The 19787-nt window shown below is 43.3% G+C and overlaps 1 protein-coding gene across 13 annotated transcripts in view; it reads left to right on the top strand.

Moving 5' to 3' along the window:
* ZBTB20 (zinc finger and BTB domain containing 20) overlaps window positions 1-19787 on the top strand; it is a 708962-nt gene that overhangs the window by 618367 nt on the left and 70808 nt on the right. For 10 of the 13 annotated variants that reach the window (XM_036017291.1, XM_028504756.2, XM_036017293.1 and 7 more), the window contains 3 exons: window positions 10260-10360; window positions 18162-18325; window positions 18696-18883. In XM_036017291.1, the coding sequence (XP_035873184.1) occupies window positions 18315-18325; window positions 18696-18883 (199 nt within the window). In that variant the 5' untranslated portion in view covers window positions 10260-10360; window positions 18162-18314. The remainder of the gene's footprint in view (window positions 1-10259; window positions 10361-18161; window positions 18326-18695; window positions 18884-19787) is intronic. The other 3 variants (XM_036017298.1, XM_028504761.2, XM_036017297.1) reach the window with 1 other exon arrangement.

Genomic DNA, 19787 nt, shown 5'->3' with positions numbered 1-19787 from the left:
TTTCTACTGAAAACTGGTTTTAGATTAAGTTTCTCTGCTCGTAAGCTGGGCAACTGAAAACTCCCTTCCCCACCTCAATCTCCTCATCTATGTAACTCATGATGGGGAGGACTCATTTTCAGAGAGTGTCTGTGAAACTACCACACAGCCTTCAGTGTGTCTAAATCAGTGTAAATCATTGCCAGTAGTATCCGCCTGTCTCCTCCGTGGGTGACATGCAGGAGAGAGATGGAGAGATCTCCGACTTCACGCAGAACACAAAAGTAAACTCTCTATTTTTACTACCAAAAGAAGAAACTAAGATACTCTCCTGCAGAAAGTGCCCTGGCTCTCAGAAAACCATAGTCTTGACCCAGTTGGCGGCAACACATCCAAAAGGTAGGCTACCCTCCATTTTCATGCCTAAACATTCGAATTGTCCAGAAGAGCAACTCTAAACAGGAGCATGACAGAAAAATATCTAAGCCATTTAGCTTTACCCACCCAATAACCCCCCTAATAAGAATTCCAGTTTTAAAAATACTTATTTATTGGTTACTACTACTACTACTAAATACTACATTGTTAGGAATTTTAACTAGGGACCAACACAGAATTTTCTGTCACAGAATTTGTAGCATGATCTTACTATTTTCATGTGTTATATAATATAGTCTAAATCTGTTTTAAAGTAAACACAAATAAACACTCTCATTTATAACTAGTTTTTAAATCTTTTGTTTGAGTACTAGTTTTTATCCAGGAAGGTAGCAAAATACTTCACAGACTATACTGTAATGAAATGTATTTTCTCTTCTGCTCACACGTGAAAATCATTTATTGTAGTAGTTTTAAGGAAGAAGGGCTCTCTGCTGCTCTCTCACGTAATAACACTCCCCGACTAGGCACCACAAGAACAAATTTCCAGTTCTAGCCTCACTGCAAATTCATTATTAGGAAACATTAAGTCCCAACTTCAGATAACATCTAATCTGAAAAACACAAAGTTCTTTAATATCTGGATGTGGCAGCTCCTCTGAGATATATGCCCGCTGTGTGCCCATAAATACAGCAGTAAAAGGGCTTCATGGGAAAGATGGAGTTCACTGCTTGGGGGTTACGGTTTGTGCTAGTGGCAGCAACGCTGCCTGGACCTCTCCAGCGTCGTGTGTCTCTAGAACACAGGTGGCAAACAAGGCCCACAGGCCAAATCCGGCCTGGCACCTTGTTACTACCTGTGGCGGTGCCAAGCTCCTTGCCCCTAGTTAAGGAGTAGTTACATTTATACAGTCCTAAAATTACACTCGGCCCTTTGAAGGCAACCACAAGACTGATGTGTCCCCCGGTGAAAATGAGTTTGACACCCCTGTTCTAGACTGACCCCGAGAGAGAGAGGTTGGAATGGGACGAGAAGACAGGACAGCACTCTGCAAGTTGTTGCTGCATTCTGTGTATACCGGGCACAGTGATAAGCAGTGGATCCTTGCACCTGACTGCCCCTGACTTCCTCGTGGAAGAAACAGCGATTTCTCTTTCATCAGGTTACCACAATTTAATGATCACAAATGGTAGTCTCATCATTAGACACGCACTTACTCCGGTGGTTCCTTTCATGAGTCCTTTGATATTCCTAGCTTATTTTATGCTTCTCCCCATTTGGTGTTAACTAGTGCAAATTCTTATTTGTACCTGGGAACGGAGCTGCCTTTGCTCTCCAGACCTAGCCTTTATCTCTCCAAACACACATACTACCACTTGTGGAGGTGATGACAGTGACGGTGAGTGGTGTTTCTTCCCGCCAGGGTGGTGATGCAGACCACCCAGGCCTGTAACCTACTAAACTGTGCAAATAACTACCGAAATCAACCTCTGCTCTCCCAGGCCCCAATGTCATCCACCCTGTCTCTGGCGACCATCAACGTGGTTATGACCCTGTGCTGTGCACAAAGGGCTATACTCGGTGCTGTCTGAAATTCATAGAACAAGTTACGCATCCCAGAGAATTTACAGTCTCACCAGTGATATAGAAAACAGGCATTGAACTGTAGCAGTTTATCTAAGTGCTAAATGAAGGTCAAAAGTTGATATGGGCCGAAGCCATTTTCATAAGAAAAAGTTTATAGGGAATACATGATCTAATATGGGCCTAAAGGAGGGGAAAGGCCTAGATGAAAAAAAGGTGTAAATCACATTCCAAACAGCCAAAATGGTATGTTCAGGGGCCCAGAGATACAAATGTGCTTTATAAGTTAACTGTTTTGGACCAGATGGAGTATTGATGGGAAGGAAATCTGAGAAGGCTTACTCGACATAGATTTTACATACCCAGGCTAAAGAGTTTGGAACCAGGAGAAATCCATTAAAGCATCTTTTCTCTAAGCACATTCTAAGGTTAGTAAGTGCTCCAGCCCTGGCCAGGCAGCTCATCCAAATATGCCAGGAGTTCAGGATCAATCTGCAGTCAGAGCACACACAAGAATCGACCAATGAATGCATAAATAAGTCGAACAAGAAATCTATGTGTCTGTCTGTCTGTTTCTCTCTTTTTCTCTCTTTCCTGTCCTCTTTCTCTCTAAAAATCATTAAATAAAAAAAATAAGTGTTCCACTAAAATGGGTGGGGGTACAGGGGAGAGGTCTGTAATCCATTAAGTTTGGACAATGCTGGGGTCTTTAGCACCTTTAATATACTTATGTGCGTTATGAGTTTGCAAGAGGGACATAGAGTATGTAGTATTTCCTATATTTGTTTGACCAAGGAACTTTTTTTGAGATGTATCTTGATGTTCTAGTGTTCTGTAGAACTCACTTTGAGATATACCCCCTGGAAAGATTTACAAGGCCAGGAGTTAAAAACAGGGCAAAACACTATATCGTGACAAGTAATCTAGTACCATCCACTACGGAGAAGAAGATATCACTGATAGACCCAAAGGGAAGGATAAAGATCAGAAGTACAGAGGATAACCTCCAAGATGTATAGAGAATGTAGAAAAAGGTATAGTATATCTTGAAGAAACAAAATGATGAAAATTTAGTGATATTGGAGAAGGAGATGAGAGCCAATGACTTTGCCACACTGGGTGGTCGAGATCCCCTTACTAAGGCAGGAGGGAATTTCATCAGCTGAAAAGAGAATGGAGAATGGAATTTGGTAAAGTAGGACATATTAAGAGAAAACTACTGTAGGCGTGTACTTAGGAACAACACGAAGCAGGAAGGAGAGTACAGATTACATGCATGTGTAGGGTTTTGTACTGAGAGAAGGAGGGGATGGGAAGTTTTGATATGAATTCAAGGTTGAAGAAAATAAGAAGAGGCCTATATATAAAAGGTCATGGAAAAGAAAATTCAGAGGGTTATTGAGACCAGTGTTAATGTGGTTGATTAGGGGGTTCAGTCAGACTGGACAAAGACATCCAGTGAAGCCACCAGGGGTCTACTAGTGGGCCAGGTGGAGAGAGTAGATTCCTTAGGCATTAAGGAAGAGGCGTTCTCAAACTGGGGCTGGAACACGTAAGGTTGAATGTGAGGTCTTGAAAGAGCAAATTGGAGTAAGAATTGGGGCTAAGAAGTAGCTGGAGAAGATGGAGGTAAAGCTCTGCTTAAAAGAAAAAAAGATAATGTGTTCTGGGATAGATGTACCAATCAAAGTAGAGAGAGAAAACATAAATGAAGTGTAGGAGATTTTGGAGAAGGAGGAAAACAGGTTCAAGAAGGTGTTAGAGGACCATGATGGGGAAGCTCATCTAAGCCTCTTTTGAGGACCTCACATGAATAGGAGTAGAGTGAGGGCAGGAGATCAGTGGTTCAGTGACCACAAGCTACCTGTAGGTTAGATGTAGAGCATCATAACTAAAACCTGTCTTTTGAACCCTGCTTTGCTCTCCTCTGGCTTCATGATCTATGGCAAATACTATAACTTTACCTTTCCTAAGCACCAGTGTCCTCATCTACAAAATTAGAATGTAATTCCCACCCCCAAAGGGTAGTTATAAGAAATAAAGTTAAACAGTGTATGAAGAGTGCCCAGCATGAGAGCTGCCACACAGTAAGCATTTAGTTAACGACAGCCAGGTTAGTGTGGTGAGGCGGGAAAAGGGAAGTGATGTTCACTTTGGGGGCAGGGACAGTGTGTCCCTCCGTATGATGCCATTTCAGTGTTTCTTGGTACCTGGTTTTTACCGTTTAGGCACAAACAGCAACAATTAGTCCAGAAAATATACTCAGGGCAAGAGACAAGGTAATATATACCTATGATAAAACACCAATAACATGCTGCACCACGAATCGTGCTCATGTTGGAATCCTTGTTATAGAGTTGAAAACAACCCTAGAACCAGAACCTGTGGCAGGCTTTCTGACAGGGAGATTCCAGAGTCAAATGACTTAGAGAAGGGGTTCCCATCATCAGGTATCCAATAAAACCAGAAAAATCATCATCATATGTGTATATGCATTATGTATATGCATGTACATATCTCACCCAATCCCCAAAGATCTCTTATTATAAAAACAAGAGTCAACTGCATCTGATAGCACTCAGGCTCCTGGGATGTGCAGGTCTTATAAACAGAGTTTGTGAATCATCAAAGAGGAATCAAGCAGTCTCTACAGACAAAATTAACATAGATTTAATGTGACAAACAGGGGGACCTTCTATTGGCAGGGCCATCTGGGGGCCTTCAAGCCATCAGAGGTATTTCTTCTGGACATGGGTATTAACTAGTGACTCATTAAGGAGATAAAAATATTTTAAGTAAAAGATTGACTGTAGCCTTGGAAAGCTGAAGCTGGGACTCCAGATTAGTTTGTCTGGCTGTGATGCCTGTGGTACCTTCTTCACTAAATGATTTTCTCACCAGTTTCCAGAGAGGGAGATTAGTGATATAGACTTGGGGATTCACTTTAGGTAATTAGTTAAAAAGTTAGAAGTCAAATAGATTTCTTTAACAGGTATAATGGTTTAACAGGTTGATGAGCTACTTAATTCCCACATCTTTCTTCTCAGGGGACTATTAGAGTTTTTAAGGGACCTTACAAATTATAAAATCCATCTCCTTTTCCTAAAGGTGGAAAAAATGAGCCACCTAGAGATGAAATGACTCATCCAAGGTCATCTAGCTCGTTCTGTGGTTTTATTTTTTTTTCTACTCCTAGTTCTTTTAACTCTCCTTCCTTCTTTCTCCAGCATTCTGTTCCCCCACAGCCACATCTCTGCTGATTATTTTTTGGACTTACCCTTCCTGTATGAAATTCCCTATGCCTTAAATTATGAGCTGGTGGGTCCTTGCCAATTAGTAACCCCTCACCACTAATTCTTCACTACATTTGGGACAAAGAGAGGAAGGAAGTGGAACAATTTTAAATTTACTGTGATCTTTGAGACAGCTTTATCCACACCTGGGAATTGCTGTTAGACAATTAAGGTTAGTAAAGCTCATTGAATTTCTCAGAGGAAAGGTGTTATTTGAATTATTACCAGATAATTATTGTTAAAAATAACAATAATGGAAAAAATAGAAACTTTACATGTTAGAGACATTATCATTTTAATTTCCAGTGGGGGGAGGAAAGCCCCAGGGGATATAGAAATGATATTTTTAATAATGTACTCTATGCCAAAAACTCCTTGAATTCTGTCTAATGCCTGATGACCTGACACACTGGCCCAGAATCAGAAGCCAGTTGAGCTTTGTGAGCTGTTAGCCAAGTTACTCAGCTGAACTGCTCCTTCAGAAACAACCCTCAGTGGGAAGGCGAGTGTCAGACGTAAGACCTGTGGTACCCAGACCAGTGTCATCAGCATCACCTGGGAGCTTGTTAGAAATGCACAATCACAGACTCCATCCCAGACATGCTGAACCAGAACTCCCAGATGATTCATTTGATCATTAGAGTTTGAAAAGACAGGTGTAAGATAGATGAGAAGACTGTTCTCATCTTTAGAAAAGAAGGAGCTAGGAAGAAGCTATACTTACTGATAATTTCTGCAAAAACCCTGTAAAGGGTTTCTTCACCTGAGGCCTATGCTCTCAGCTCTTTCAATGGCTCTGAACTGTCATCGAAACAGCATAAGCATCTTTCCTGTGCTGAGATCACAGTGGGAACTAGAAATGTGCCCATGCTGTGTTGGAGCAGTTGGTACAGAGTGAGAGAAGCACAGATTTAAAGTCAAAGGAAAATCTGAGTTTGAATTCCAACTTCACTGCCCACAGCCCTCTAATCTTGGAGAGGTTACTTGAGCTCTCTCAGCCTCACTTTTCCTCATCTGCAAAATGGGTATGGTAACACCTGCAGGGTGGCATTTCTGTGAGGATTAAATGAATGCATTTACATACAAAAAATGCCTGGTGCAGTCCCTGACAAAATTTACAGGTCTAATGAATGGCAATTATTATTGTAACTATTATCTTTCTGTAAGCTATAGTCACGAAGTCCCCATCTGTTATTTTATAATGATTTGGTGTGATTTCAAAAGGACGGGAAGGGCCATCCTGCAGTGAGACCTCTGCAGAAAGTCCCTGACAGTGGTGTGTGGCAGTGTTACATAACAGTTCTGCTCTCTGAGGGCTTCTAAGACAGAGCTGCTAAGATGTCACCGGGAAAACAGGCTGCAGTGGAAATGGCCCACAGTTCCCCTCTGCCCCTGACCCCACCAAGTGCCTTCTAGCCGGGTTCCAAGGGCAGATTCGTTATCACAGGGATGAGGTAAGAGGCAGAGGGAGCAGTTTCTGGGAAGGATGTGAGGCCCCAGCAGCCTCTCAAAATGGTCTTTTGACTTAAAAACTGGCTACATTGGATATGGAACTCATTGAAAAAGAATAAATATGAAACTTCATGAAGTCATTTCACTGAGTCCTTTTTAGGGGAGAACCACCCTTTAAGCAATAAAACATGACCTGCCATGCAGCACTTCTGATTAAGAGACCCTCGGGTGTGTGCTGAGGCAGGAGGGGAAAGGAGAAGGGGATAGATGACAATTTGCCAAAAATGAAAGGGAGATCGTAATGGCAGGCTGTGAGACTGAGAAAGAGGAGTTTAATGAGAGGATGGAAAGATTGTGTCTCCATTTAATTATAAAATGCACGATTTAAATCAAATGTTAGGCATATTTGAAATGTACAACACTCATCTAATTACACAATGGATTTGTATGCGTCTAGGAGATTTTTCACTACAGTGTACTAGACATATTGATTGGTGATTTCCTTTATTATTTTAATGTAGTTGCCAGGGGGAGAACAGACGAGGCAGCTCTGTCTGGTGAAGTGCTGATAACCTTCCCAGCCCTCTGATGGTTTGGTAAGAATGATGGAGAGCTCTTGAGCCCAGTTTTACTGTTTATGTGGCTACTGGAGTGTTGAGAGTTAATGGACATTTCAGTGCATAGCATGGCTCCGCCACAGTGGCTGAAAAGGATATGATTAACAGCACCAAGTTTTTCCTCTGGTGAGTAACGATGAATAAAGTGCTCACCTGGGAGGCAGAGGAAGTCTTGTAGCACCGAAGCCTGAACTTCCGTGGCCAAATAGGAACTACTGAGGTCTCCTAGAAAAAGTTAGTTTTCTTAACCCAGAGAAGCTGAACCAAATGTATTATTCCCACAATATGTTTGGTTCAGCTTCTCATCTTTGGGTGAGAGAATATGATTCTGTCTGAGATAAGATTAAACAATTAATGTTTCTTCTACCACAAGAGGACAGGAAAGGAACTCAGACAGATGTGGGAGCAGTCATCTGTGTGTTTCTACAAGTAAATTAGTGATATAATGAAGTAAAAATTTAAACTCATAAATACAGGACAAAGCTAGGTTGAAAAGAAAGTGTTGATGCGGCATAACAGCAGAATTGCCAGTAGCCTCTGTTTCTCTAAGGTAATGAATTTAACCGTAGAATTACTGTAGCATGTTCGCACCAAGAACTTCAGCTGAACCCACTGCTTTTCCAAAGCATGAGAAATTTCTTCATTCTGGCTTTCACCCTGAGTTTATCACCCCAGTGGTATTTGCAATATTGTCATATTGTGTCTGCTGGTATGTTTAGAAAGGTTTGCTTCCGTGCTTTTTAAGATCTACCTCATTTCTAAAGCATTATTTAACTATAAACAGGTATTTATTTGTTTGGTTTATTGAAGGGAATTAGTGAAACAAAGTTTTTTATTTTTCGGAACCTAGTATATCCTTGCAGGCGGTGCATTCCAAACCCTCACTCTCTCTTGTCTAGTCTTTGCTGATGGTCTGCTGGGCCCCTGGGTGCTGAGCAAGCACTAGGAGATATTTAGACACTTGTGACTTTTTATATAAACTATCATTGCTCAGCCAGTAACAAGGATGTGGTGTTGAGTAAGTCAGTTCCCTTAATCTCCTCATCTGAAAAATGAGGGGGGTGGAGGAGATAAACTTTAAGGTCTTTCCAATTCAGTCTCAGTTTCCATGAAGAGTCAAGAATCTTTTTTTCCTTTTAAATTCAGTTCGGCATACATCAACCAAGTGCACGACCTGACTGCAAGGCATTGCAACCACAAGGCACTCAAAGTAACATTGTCTCTGCCTTCAAGGCACTTATAGAGGGAGGAGATAAACTACACAAAAAATTATTAGAGTCTATAGAATGTACAAAAGGCTTAGTGCATAAGCACTTAAGGATTCCAGAAGGGAACCTTCCTTTGGCTAATGCTTCATAAATGAGGTGGCATGTGGATGACCCTTAAAGAAGCTGTATGAAGACAGTGGGAAAGGGAGGGAACTCCGTGTGTATGGTGGGAATGAGGAGGACTTGGCAGCAGTGGAGAATGGATTGTAGAGATAAGAGTGGGAAATTAGATTGGGGCTATATCACAGGGGCCTTGAATGCTAAACTGAGAAGTAAGCAAAAGAGCAAAGAAGTAGTACATTTAGAATGGTCCTTTAGAAAAGTTAAGTGTTAGTATTGATAATGAAGGATAAGCTAGTGATAAGGAGCATCTAGAGAAAGTGAAGGCCATTAGGAGAGCCTCACAGAAACCCTGGGAACAGGTGATGAAAGGGTAAGTCAGTGTCAGTAGAACACAAGTTTATTCGGGAAGCACAGCCTGAGTGAAAAACCACAGAACTTCGCAGCTGATGAGATTTGGGGAGTAAAAGAAAAGGGGGCGTTAAAGATGACTGCTCAATTGTAGACCCAAGTTACTGGATGAAGGTGATGCCAATGGCAAGAAATGAGAAGGCTAGAGAAGGAGCATGTTTTGAGGGAAAGGCAGTACATTCTGTCTTAAACTTTCTGCATTTGAAATGCATGTACAGTATTCGATGGAGACATGGGCTTCTCAAAGTTAGAGGCCCCATCTTATTCATCTTTCCAGGTGCCTATATAAACACTGAATGAGTGAATGAATGAATGGATGAGCCAATTGCTGCAGTCGTTTAGAATGTGGGTCTGGAGCTCTGCAGACAAGCAAAAACTAAAGATAGCAATGTGGGTGTTCTGTATGCAGAAGTGATTGTCGAGGTCATGGAGGGTGCGTGTAGGCAAGGCCTGGGGAGAGAATCTTTAGGAATATCTAAATTGAGGAAGAGGGGAAAAAAGATCAGCCACTGAGGGAGGCAGAAGAGAGAACTGAAGGCAGGAGGAAAGTCAGAATAATGCAGGATCCCCATGTGAAGGGAGGAGAGTTTCAGGAATCAAGTGGTCATTTAAGCCCAGTATGGCCAACGGGGTGAGGCCTGGGAAAAGGCCTCTGGGCGTGAGGCTCTGAGACAGGTGGCAGTCAGTTCCATAGCCCCTACAGCTGCACTCCACAGGCCGGAGGATATGGAGGATACGGAGGAAATGGAGACTTTGTAGTGAAGGGGGGAGAAAAGGTAAGAGCTCGGAAGCATGGCCCTGTCAGTGGGCATCTGGAGAGTAGGTAAGAGCTGAGTGCTAAAGGCTGAGAGACTGCAGTGGAATCAGGAACACTGGGAGAAGGGTGGGCTGTGGCAAAGCTGAAGGACACTGCTCCCACTTCCCCCACCCTTACCTCCACCTCAGCTTCCAACTCAGTACCACAAATTCAGTTCAGCCTGCACCAGCCAGTGCTGTTGAGGCTGTCACACCCTGCAGGCCGTCAGGCAGAAACGCTGAAAATGGAACCTGGATGGCATCGTCTCCAGTCCCCCTTCCCTGACTCTCCATCCTCTGGTGCAAAGGGGCACACCCCGCCTCTCAACCACGTCCCACTGTTCTGTCTCCATCAGAACGAGTGATCACTTTCACCTACTCATTTAACAGACTGATTTTGTTTGTTTCTCCTCTGATCTAGATGCAGTCACTCTCTGTCCCCTGCCCCAATGAACATCTGCACTAGGCCCAAGCCTTGGAGTGACTTACCTGAAGAGTGACACCATTTATTTGGAAACTACTGTGAGTACCTTATGCCTCCAACAAAAGGCCTCTTTAGTTCACTGTTTAATTAAAACACACTCGCACACACAATTGCAAAAGCAGGTGAAGTTTTAGACGGCTTCATCTGCTGGGTGCAGCAAGGTCATCAGCCTGAGCCCCCGGGTGCCCACAGCAGTTCTCAGCTCCCAGCCTGCAGTCACACCTGTGCAGCGTCATGCCCCCCTCTCCAGCTGGCTGAGCTGGGCTGGTTCTGAGCGCACCTTGCAGGCACTGGTGCTGTTTTGCTTAGTCATCTGCACCTCTACCTGAGGCTCCTACCAGCTTGTTCACCTCTTATCATGCCACTGTACCACTCTGTTGAGTGTCACTAATGTTGTCATTTCATGCCACCCTAGTCAAATCGGGGAGCCCGCTTTCCTCACCCATCTCTACCTGCCTGCTCTCTGAGCTGCATCTCGTGCCTGCCCTGTTGCCTCCTTCCTACTCTAGGGGACCACAGCCTGCCCTCTGGGGCTGTGGGCTCCTTCAGCCACATGTCTCAGCCATTGTATCCAGCTCAGCTCTGCCCTCAGAATGCATAGCTCTGTATACTGGATTTAGTTTCCTCCATAACAGGCATTTATGCTGGAGGGATACAGCCCTTGCAAGGCAGGGTGCAGAGATAAGTTGGGCTAGGAGAGGGGATGCCTATAGGAAGACGCTGATGAAAGACGGACATCAAGCGTTTATTAATCATTGCTAACAGTAACAGATAAATATATGGATTTGTGTTTCACTAGAAAAGCCAGTGATTTAAATTATTCAAAGGTTATGCATGCAAAATAACTCAATTGCACATTTTAAAACAAAAACTCATTCTATTTGTTGTATTCACAAGTTTTCCTTTATGGTATGAGGCAGCTAATGGGATAGTATTTGACAGCAATCTGTTATGGGAAAACGCTAACCCTGGGAGGCTAACATCCCTCTTAGGCTTCACGTAGGACTTTTCATATTTATATTTTCTGTGTCTTTAGCTATTCTGACAAAAATCAACCCCAAAGGGATAAAGCCAGTGTTTTTGCTTTGTTTTGTTTTGTGTTGCTTTTTCCTTGAATGTTTTAAGTCAGCTTGTAATTGATGGTAGCGGATGTGTAGGGCATAGGCAGACCACCTGGCCTGAATGCACGTGGGGGCCGTCAGAGTGCTCTGCAGTCTCAGTGGGTTCAGATGACGGGGGACCGAAGACATGACATAAGAGTTTCTTCATTTCCTACGTAGTCAAGGAACTTACTTTTGTGACCACGTTCATTTATCTTTAAGTTCAAGTGCAAGGTATGCCTTAGAAAAATCTCACATGTGCCTGGTTCTCTGAGGTTTTCTTCATCACAGAGTGACTGTGTTGTGCTAGAGCACAGCTGTACCAGGATGCAGACTGGCTTCAAAGTCTCTGTACCCTTTGGGAGAGGACAGTCATTAGCACTCCCACCTTCCTGTGCTACAAAGAACCCAGATCCAGACCCAGAAATCAGAACCTGAAGTTTCCTGAAAACCACCAGGCAGCCCACAAGTGAGCGTCCACTTCTGCCATTGGAAATGTTTCCCCTGTGCAGAAAGCCAGTGCCTGCTTTCACACTTCACAGGTCCTAGCAAATGGACAGATTGGGTCTAATCCTTGTAGCCTCTGCTTTTCGGAAACTCAGCTCCTTCATATGTGAAAGAGAAATAATAATAAGACTTAAAGACACTTGCTAGGTGCAAAAAGCAGTAAGGTGATTAAAGTATAAAAAACATGGACTAATTACAAAAATGTGTCCCTTCCTGTGGGTTGACAATGCCCTGGGCCAGATCTCCAGGCTTGAGGGTGGGTAGGAAGGGGCAAGTGCTAGATTTTAAAACCTGTGCACTTCCATACCACCCAGACAACCGTCCTCAATGGTCCTGCCTACTGACCCAGACTGTTGTGGAAATTAAAGGAGGGAATGTACAGGTAGTATCTGGCAGAGCAGAGGCGAGTGTACTTACTCAGTCAGCGGAAATGTACTGGACATTTACTGTGTGTCAGGCACTTTTCTAGGCACTAGAGTTATGGCAGCAAGCAAACAAAAGTATCTGCTTACATCAAGCTTGCATTCAGTTTTCTTCTCCTGTAAATGGCAAACAGACAAAAAAAGTATGTGGGTGCTAAAAGAGAACTGTTTCATTTTACTGTACTGCGTATTTCATCCCAGACAGTGAAATTAGAGGAAGAGGGTGAAGGAATGGAGAGGGAAAGAACAGGCGTGCCTGTTAGCCTCCTGCCGAAACCCCAGAACCATTCGCTGCCCTGATTTGTGGCCCAGGAGGCTGTCTTCTCCTCTGGCTTCCCTTCCACCTTGGCCTAAAGGAGACAACAGCGTGAGATGTGAGAGTAGGAGGAAAGTGAGGTCACAGCATGTATTACTCCAGCCCCCTTTCCCAACTCCAGTTCGGACTCAACTTAGAGAACTCCACACCTTTCCTTGCTCCTTCAGTATGAAAAACACCGACTGGTTGCCTTCTCATACACATCCCAACAGGGGGTCAAACCCACACCTGGGTATGTGCCCTGACCAGGAATCAAACGTGCAACCTTTCAGTCTGTGGGGCAATGCTCCAACCAACTGAGCTGTGGGCTAGGGCCAGCTTAACAGTTTTAAGCTGAGATTTAACAGCTTCCTGCCACTGCTACTCCCTGATGCTCCACCTTCCCTTGAGGTTCCCTTAACCTCGTCTGTACCTCAGTGTACAGCCCTTTCATTAAACTCTCTTTAGTTAAAACCTTTGAGTGAGCCATCTGTTTGTTGCCAGGATCCCGACTGATACAGTGAGGGAGAGATACACTGAAAAACACTTTAAATGAGCCTTGCCAAGAAGGTTTAAAAAATTGAGAGAATAAAATGTTTTAAACATGAAAACATCTTAAATTGATCTGAGAACATTACACCAAGTAGTGAAAGAACAAATTGTAAGAACACGTGATGAGAGAGAGTGCCAAAGGTTGGTTTTCATGAATAGACCATCATGCTCATGTTTGATGGGCTTCCATAGGCCCAGTGAGGCTTGTTTGACTCCCAGCATCAAGAGCAGCTCTTGGCGTGGCAGCAGCAGTGACAAACCTGTGGACGGAAAGAAGGTGTCAGGAGGGTGATGCAGTAAGATGAAAGTGCTCAAGAAGAGGTTGCTTACCCTAGCATTCCTTCCACCTTGGCTACAATTATCGTGCACTTGCCTCTGCCCAAATCTAAATATTAAGAAAGATTACTAAGGTAAAGGAAGTGCCCCACTGTGGTTAGCCGAAATGACAAACCACAGAAATGATGCTGTCTGTGAAAAGAGCTACCAACCTTGGGCACTGACCATGTGCCGGGACTATGCCAGTCACTTGACATGAATTATCTCACATAATTCTCACATCAGCCCTTGAAGGTAGGTATCGTTATTTCTACTTAGCAGATGAGGAAACTGAGGCCCAGAGAAGCAGAGTAATCCATCTAGAACACACGGCTCCTAGATGGTGGAACTCAGTTCTGCCACCAGGCCCTGGGGGGCTGGTTTGTTTCCACCTGCCCTGTACCCCCATCCCCAAACACTCTACTAAGCTTTTCCCAATGTATGTTGGGAAAGAGAAAAAGATTGGCGGGAGGTTGGGGGGAATCATTGGTCTAAATTATCTTGATTTAATGACTAGGTAATTATTAATCAAAAGGAGGTTCTTACTAATTCTTTTCTATCCAACCAGGCTGATGAGTGAAAGGCATGTTAATGTGCAGGAGAGGGTGGGAGCCCAGTGAAGAGAGAAAATTGGGAGAGGGAGATAGAAGAGAGCACTCTTCTCTCAACAGACCCTGGAGACTGATAAGAGCTCACACAGATAAAATATTTATTTTCCATATGTTGCAGAAAGCATTGCCATCACTGTGTGTGCAATATGTGCAAAGAAGTGTGAAATATATACATCAAATGCCACCGATCTGGTTAATTTCCATGCATTTCACATGCATGATACCTACCATCTCATCAATATGTTTTAATGCATATTTCTTTCCACATACAATATGGTCTAGTACTGAAAAAGCCAACATCTTTCTCACTGCTATGTTTCAGCCTAAAACTTGTTGCTGGGGCCGGCACGATGAGAGTTAAAAACCAGAAGGTCCTGCTGGCTAACCCAGCTGCCAGTCACCTAAAATGCCTTTCCAGTTCTTTTTCTCATAACAGAAATGCTTGCAGTGGGGAGATGAAAATATTTTTGTTCTCTTTGGACAATTGAGAGATACTCGGTCAGAATAGTCAGAACTAACTGTTGAAAGGCAGGTGCCTGCGGCCACACTTTTTTTTTTTTTTTGAATGCTGAGCTCCCACCAGTGTGGCAGGAGGAAGTGCACAATGATTGGTCTGTTTCTCTGTGGAAGTGTTCAGGGTACGTCCAGTTTTGCTTTGCATATATTTACGAAACATCTGCCCTTTTCTTGTTCTTAAATCCTTCCCCCTCACCAGCCCCCTTTCCCCTTTCTCCCAGTTTCTTTCTTTGTTGTTGTTGGCTTGTCTAACTTTTTCATTGGAGCTTTCATTTTCCGGTTGAGGGGCGACTTCATCAGAGTGTATAATTTTAACATCGAGGGAGGGAAAGAGGGAAGAGGGGTGGAGGGGGGAGACACACACACACACACACACACACACACACACAGAGTGCGCTGAAAACTGAAAAGAAAGAAAGAGGCTGAGCGGCCAGAGCTTGGCAAACCAACCTTTGGCATGGTGACCAGGAGGAAGGTTCTGGTCTGGTCGGGAGTTTGCCGCTTTGAAATGCTGTCTGGAGTCAGCCGGTATGCTGCTGCCCTCTAAAGGCTCCAGGGAATAATGTACTGCCACAGAGGCTTGGTGAGACTGGTCCTTAGACACTATGTTTGTATAATTCTTTTTACACAACCAAAGAAGATATTCTCAATTAATTAGTGTAGGAATTGCTCTTTCCCCCTTAATAAACTGCAAACTGCAAATTTGGGGGCAAAATAAGAACCTGTGCATTTGTAGACAAAAACTGAAGCTATATCTCAGTATTTCTCAACTCTGGACAAAGGAGCCGAAAGGACTATTACAGAAGGTGAGATGGAGAATGAATTGCTTCCAAAGGCAGTAAGTGGCTCTCTGTTATCTGTGCAGTTGGGAAACAGTCCAGTGGCATACAGACAAGTTAGGCAAGTGGGGGTACAAACTACTGAAGGTTGAGTTTTTCATATTTTCTATCCATAAAGGCGTCTCCAATGCCTCTGCTCTATAAATGTTCCCCAAAGGTGATCCTTGGGATAACAAACAGGAGGGCGTGGTACAAGATGTCAGGTAGGAAGCAGGATCAAATCTAGGGAAGGAACCAAGGGCATTTATGTAGAGAACAATACAAGTTGTGCACTCGTAAAAAGAAAAGAGTAATGTTGGCCACACACTCACGTTTGGAAGAGGGCTTTAATTCCCTAAAGCACCCATCTGAAACTAGCCTGGGCCTTGTCAAAGAGCAGCAGAGATAAACATTTTTTTCTGTTAAGTGATATGTCATCAGTGTTTCATTCCTGTATTTAAATGAATTGTGAGGATCAGCCGAACTTTGTGAGCAAAATGGCCCTACTTTTACCATTTGCCCTTCATGGACTCAGAGTAAAAGCAACCACTCAAGGTAGATTTCACTGCTGTATAAAGAGTAGGCAACTTAATGGGACTCAGACTATGACTGTCCTCAAAATATACTTTAATTTCTGCTCAATTTCATTTTATCAACAAGTGTGTATTGGATGATAGCTATGTCTACGCTCTTTGGCTTAACAGTATACACTAGAGAGCAAATTCTGGAAAGGCAAAAACCAGCCTTGTTTTAATCCCCTAACCCATGCTGGCACGTCATAGTCACACAGGAAGTGTTGGGAATGAATACGTGACTAATGGGTAGTGGGAGGGGAGGAAGACGGGAACAGCGCACGAACACAGGGAACTCAAAACTGGCAAGGACCTTTCCTCACCCTCAGAGAGTTCGCAGTGTCATAGAGGAGGGATAAGCACATAAAATAACCATTATTGAAACAAAATGTAGTGAGTAAAATAAAAGAAGAAAAAGTGTTTTGGGATGTTAGAGAAAGATGGAAGGGAGGAGAGTTTGAGAGAAAGAAGTCCTATCTGGTAGAGAGAAATCAACAGTTGTAAGATGGAGACAACATTTAATAAATATAAAGGATAAATAGGACTTCAACTGTTGAAAAAAAAGGCATTTAAAGCAAGAGAAATAATTTGAGTAAGGATGAAGATTCCCCAGGATGTTCTGTAAATATTCAAGAAATTTGAGGGTTCAGTATGGCCAATGTGTAGGGCATGGGAGCTAGACTAGAAGCAGACATGGAACGCACCTTGAGGGTCAGGCTGATGTGGCCACCTCAGATGCAGAGAAGTGGGGCTGCAGGCATCATGGAGGTGAAGAGCCAGAAAGTAAGCAACAGCCTAAATAAAAAGTGTCCAGGTGATTGCAGTGGAAATGGAAAGGAAAAATGGATGTGAAAAACATAGAGAAAGCAGAGTTTTCAGGACTTGCTGACTGACCCTAAGACAGAGGAAGGTGTGTGACCCATGGCCTCCAAGCTGCTGACAGACAGTGGTGATAGAAATGAGGACATCAGAGGAGGCGCTGGTTTTCACAGAGAAAGAAAAAGGAGTTGGGCGCTGGAGACTTTCATCTTGGGGAACCTCATTAAACCGAAAACCAGAAACCAGGCCTTTGGGGTCTGTGGAGACACTCAGAATTTGAGGTTAGTTCCCCTGTCACCCACTCAACAAACAGTTGGTAAAGCATTCCAGTTTGTTCTTTCTCTTGTATCAGCTTCCTCCAACTGAAAAATACGCCTAAAAGCTTTTCCTCTGTTTTCATCTTTACCTTGCCATCTCTGCCCTGCGCCCTCTGAAAAAAGCATACTTTATTTCACAACCTACTGGACCAGAAACACAGCATGGTAATCGTAACACCATATTCTGTGAGGGCATATTTAACTATCCAATACAACAAATTCCAATAGAAAATGTGTATCAAGTCCGTTGCCATGCTTATAGAAATGAGAGGAACATGGAAACAATTCTGTTTACAACAACTTCTGTACCACACATAATTTTCTACCAAAATATAAAACAAAGCCCTTTCTCTGGTCACCATGCATATAATGATAGAAAAGGGCAGAGAGCCAAGGAAACTGGGGGGAAATTTTAGGGTGTGATTAATAATCAAGTGTGGCTGAGACCTAGGGGTACATTCAGCCTAAGCTAAGTGTTTATTCATTTGTATATCAGTTGCATTGTCCAAGGGCGAGAACAGTGGACCTGACCAATAGCTGAGCTCTTTCACTTCCTATTCCTTACCCCAAATAACGTTTAGCAATAATTATTCTCTAACTCCCTTTACCCATCCCTTTGTCACACCTCAAACACACAGTCACACTCCTGTGCTCAGGAGTCATGCACTAAGTCAAAGAACAAAGGGAATCTTGAGCTTTGGATGAGTAGTGAGTTTGGATAGTCACCCATGTGACACCTTCCCTTTACCTTTTGGAATCTAAGCTCTTCTTTTCACTTTTCCTTTGCTACTTCATTAAAAACCTCCATCACTACCCGCCCCCCCGTCATCTGTACACCCTGCAGATTTAGATTGTGATTTGAAATTATGTGTAGATCTAAAATAAAATCTAATGAAACTGCAAGAAAGTTGAATGTTCATAATGTGTTCCATGCATAGAAATGAAAGCTGGAAGGAACATCTAAGGCCTTCTAATCCAAGCCCTTTATTTTACAGATGAGGAAACTGAAGCCCAGAGAGGTGAAGTGAGGTGCCCAAGGCCACACAGCAAGTTAGAGGCACAGCTAGTACCGTAGCTCAAGTCTCCTGACTCCCAGTCCAGTGCTCCTCCCATTACTCCACGGGTCCTGTCTCTAAGCTTCCTGACAAATGCTAGAACGGTAAACACCCACTAGTATTTTTCCAGACCATGTTAAAACTCTTAAGGGGGGAAAAAGGATGCTTTCTTGGATAATGTCAGCCATACGTAGCTCAAGCTGTCTAAAGTTCTGGGACAGGGTCTTTTTATGCAGCCAACAGAGTCCAAATGTGGCGCTGTTTGCTCGGCCCATATGCTTTCATGTGTTCCCAGTTAGGCCATTACTGGAGGGGAAAAAAAAACAAGAATCAGCTTGTTTTAAAACAAGGGACATACTGGACTCCCTCCCATCCCCCCTCAGAAAAAAATCTAGTTATCTTTAACAGATTCTAAAAATGCCTTTTCCCAAATATGCAGTCAGTTCCTTCAAAGGGCCCTTTGTTTATTTTCAGGAAGAAACCCAAGACAGCTGAAAACCAGAAGGCATCTGAGGAGAATGAGATTACTCAGCCGGGTGGATCCAGCGCCAAGCCGGGCCTTCCCTGCCTGAACTTTGAAGCTGTTTTGTCTCCAGACCCGGCCCTCATCCACTCAACACATTCACTGACAAACTCTCACGCTCACACCGGGTCATCTGATTGTGAGTACACCAGGAAGGTGATGGTGTCTTCACGGTGCTTGGAGCATGCTTCTCCCCTGGGTTCTGGCTTTTTTGCATTCAGAGCAAGCTGTTGCCATTTGGTCTTCTAAAGTAGCCAAAAGTGACTTGCCACCATTTTGATTCAGCCAACATCTGTATTTTCAAAGCTGGAGTGTTAAAACCAGGTGACCAGCCATTTGTCCCCAAAGGGCCGACTGATTACACAAACCACATTCTCTTCCATAACGGTAACTCAGAAAAGGAAATTGTGATGTTGTGTTGCTGCTTTCTGATTATTCCTTTGCCCCCATGATCCAAATAACAGCACTTTCACCATGGCTTACCCGAGCAACCAAATAGGGACCTTGAAGGCCGGGTAGAGGCGAGGAAACGCCCATTACGAAATTACATAACACAAGTCAGCTTTGCATTAGTTATTGGAGACTCATGCAGCTTGGCTGCATTTCTGTCTTTCCAGTTTTTAATTTATTTTGAAGTGGTTAAAGGATAGCATAAATTTACAGAAGAAAAGAGAATAGCTTCCAAGAATTTACAAGCCACCCAGACTTCACGTAGCCAATAAGAATTCAGGTTAAAAATAATTTTTAATTAAAAAAAAATGCCTACGGGCTAAATTTGGAAATGGGCAGCTTAATGAGATCGTTGGTATTGAAATCACTCCATTGCTGTTTGTTTTTGCTGTCTTCTCACTAAACTGGGAGTCACTTCTTTAAATTCTATTTTAAGAAAGTTGATAAATCACTTTTAGGAGACTTCATTCTCTTTCTGCAACGTAACCCAGTACTCCAGAGAGAAAAGAAATACATGTGTTGACAAAGGAAAGGAATGGAAAAACTTTGGGGTCCAATCTGAAAGACTATTCCTTTTAGTCTTGAGATACCCA

The sequence above is a fragment of the Phyllostomus discolor genome, chromosome 2 (assembly GCF_004126475.2).
Source record: "Phyllostomus discolor isolate MPI-MPIP mPhyDis1 chromosome 2, mPhyDis1.pri.v3, whole genome shotgun sequence".
In the NCBI taxonomy this organism is placed as follows: domain Eukaryota; kingdom Metazoa; phylum Chordata; class Mammalia; order Chiroptera; family Phyllostomidae; genus Phyllostomus; species Phyllostomus discolor.
Note: the sequence above shows the minus strand (reverse complement) of the source record. Positions and strands in the feature narration are given on the sequence as shown.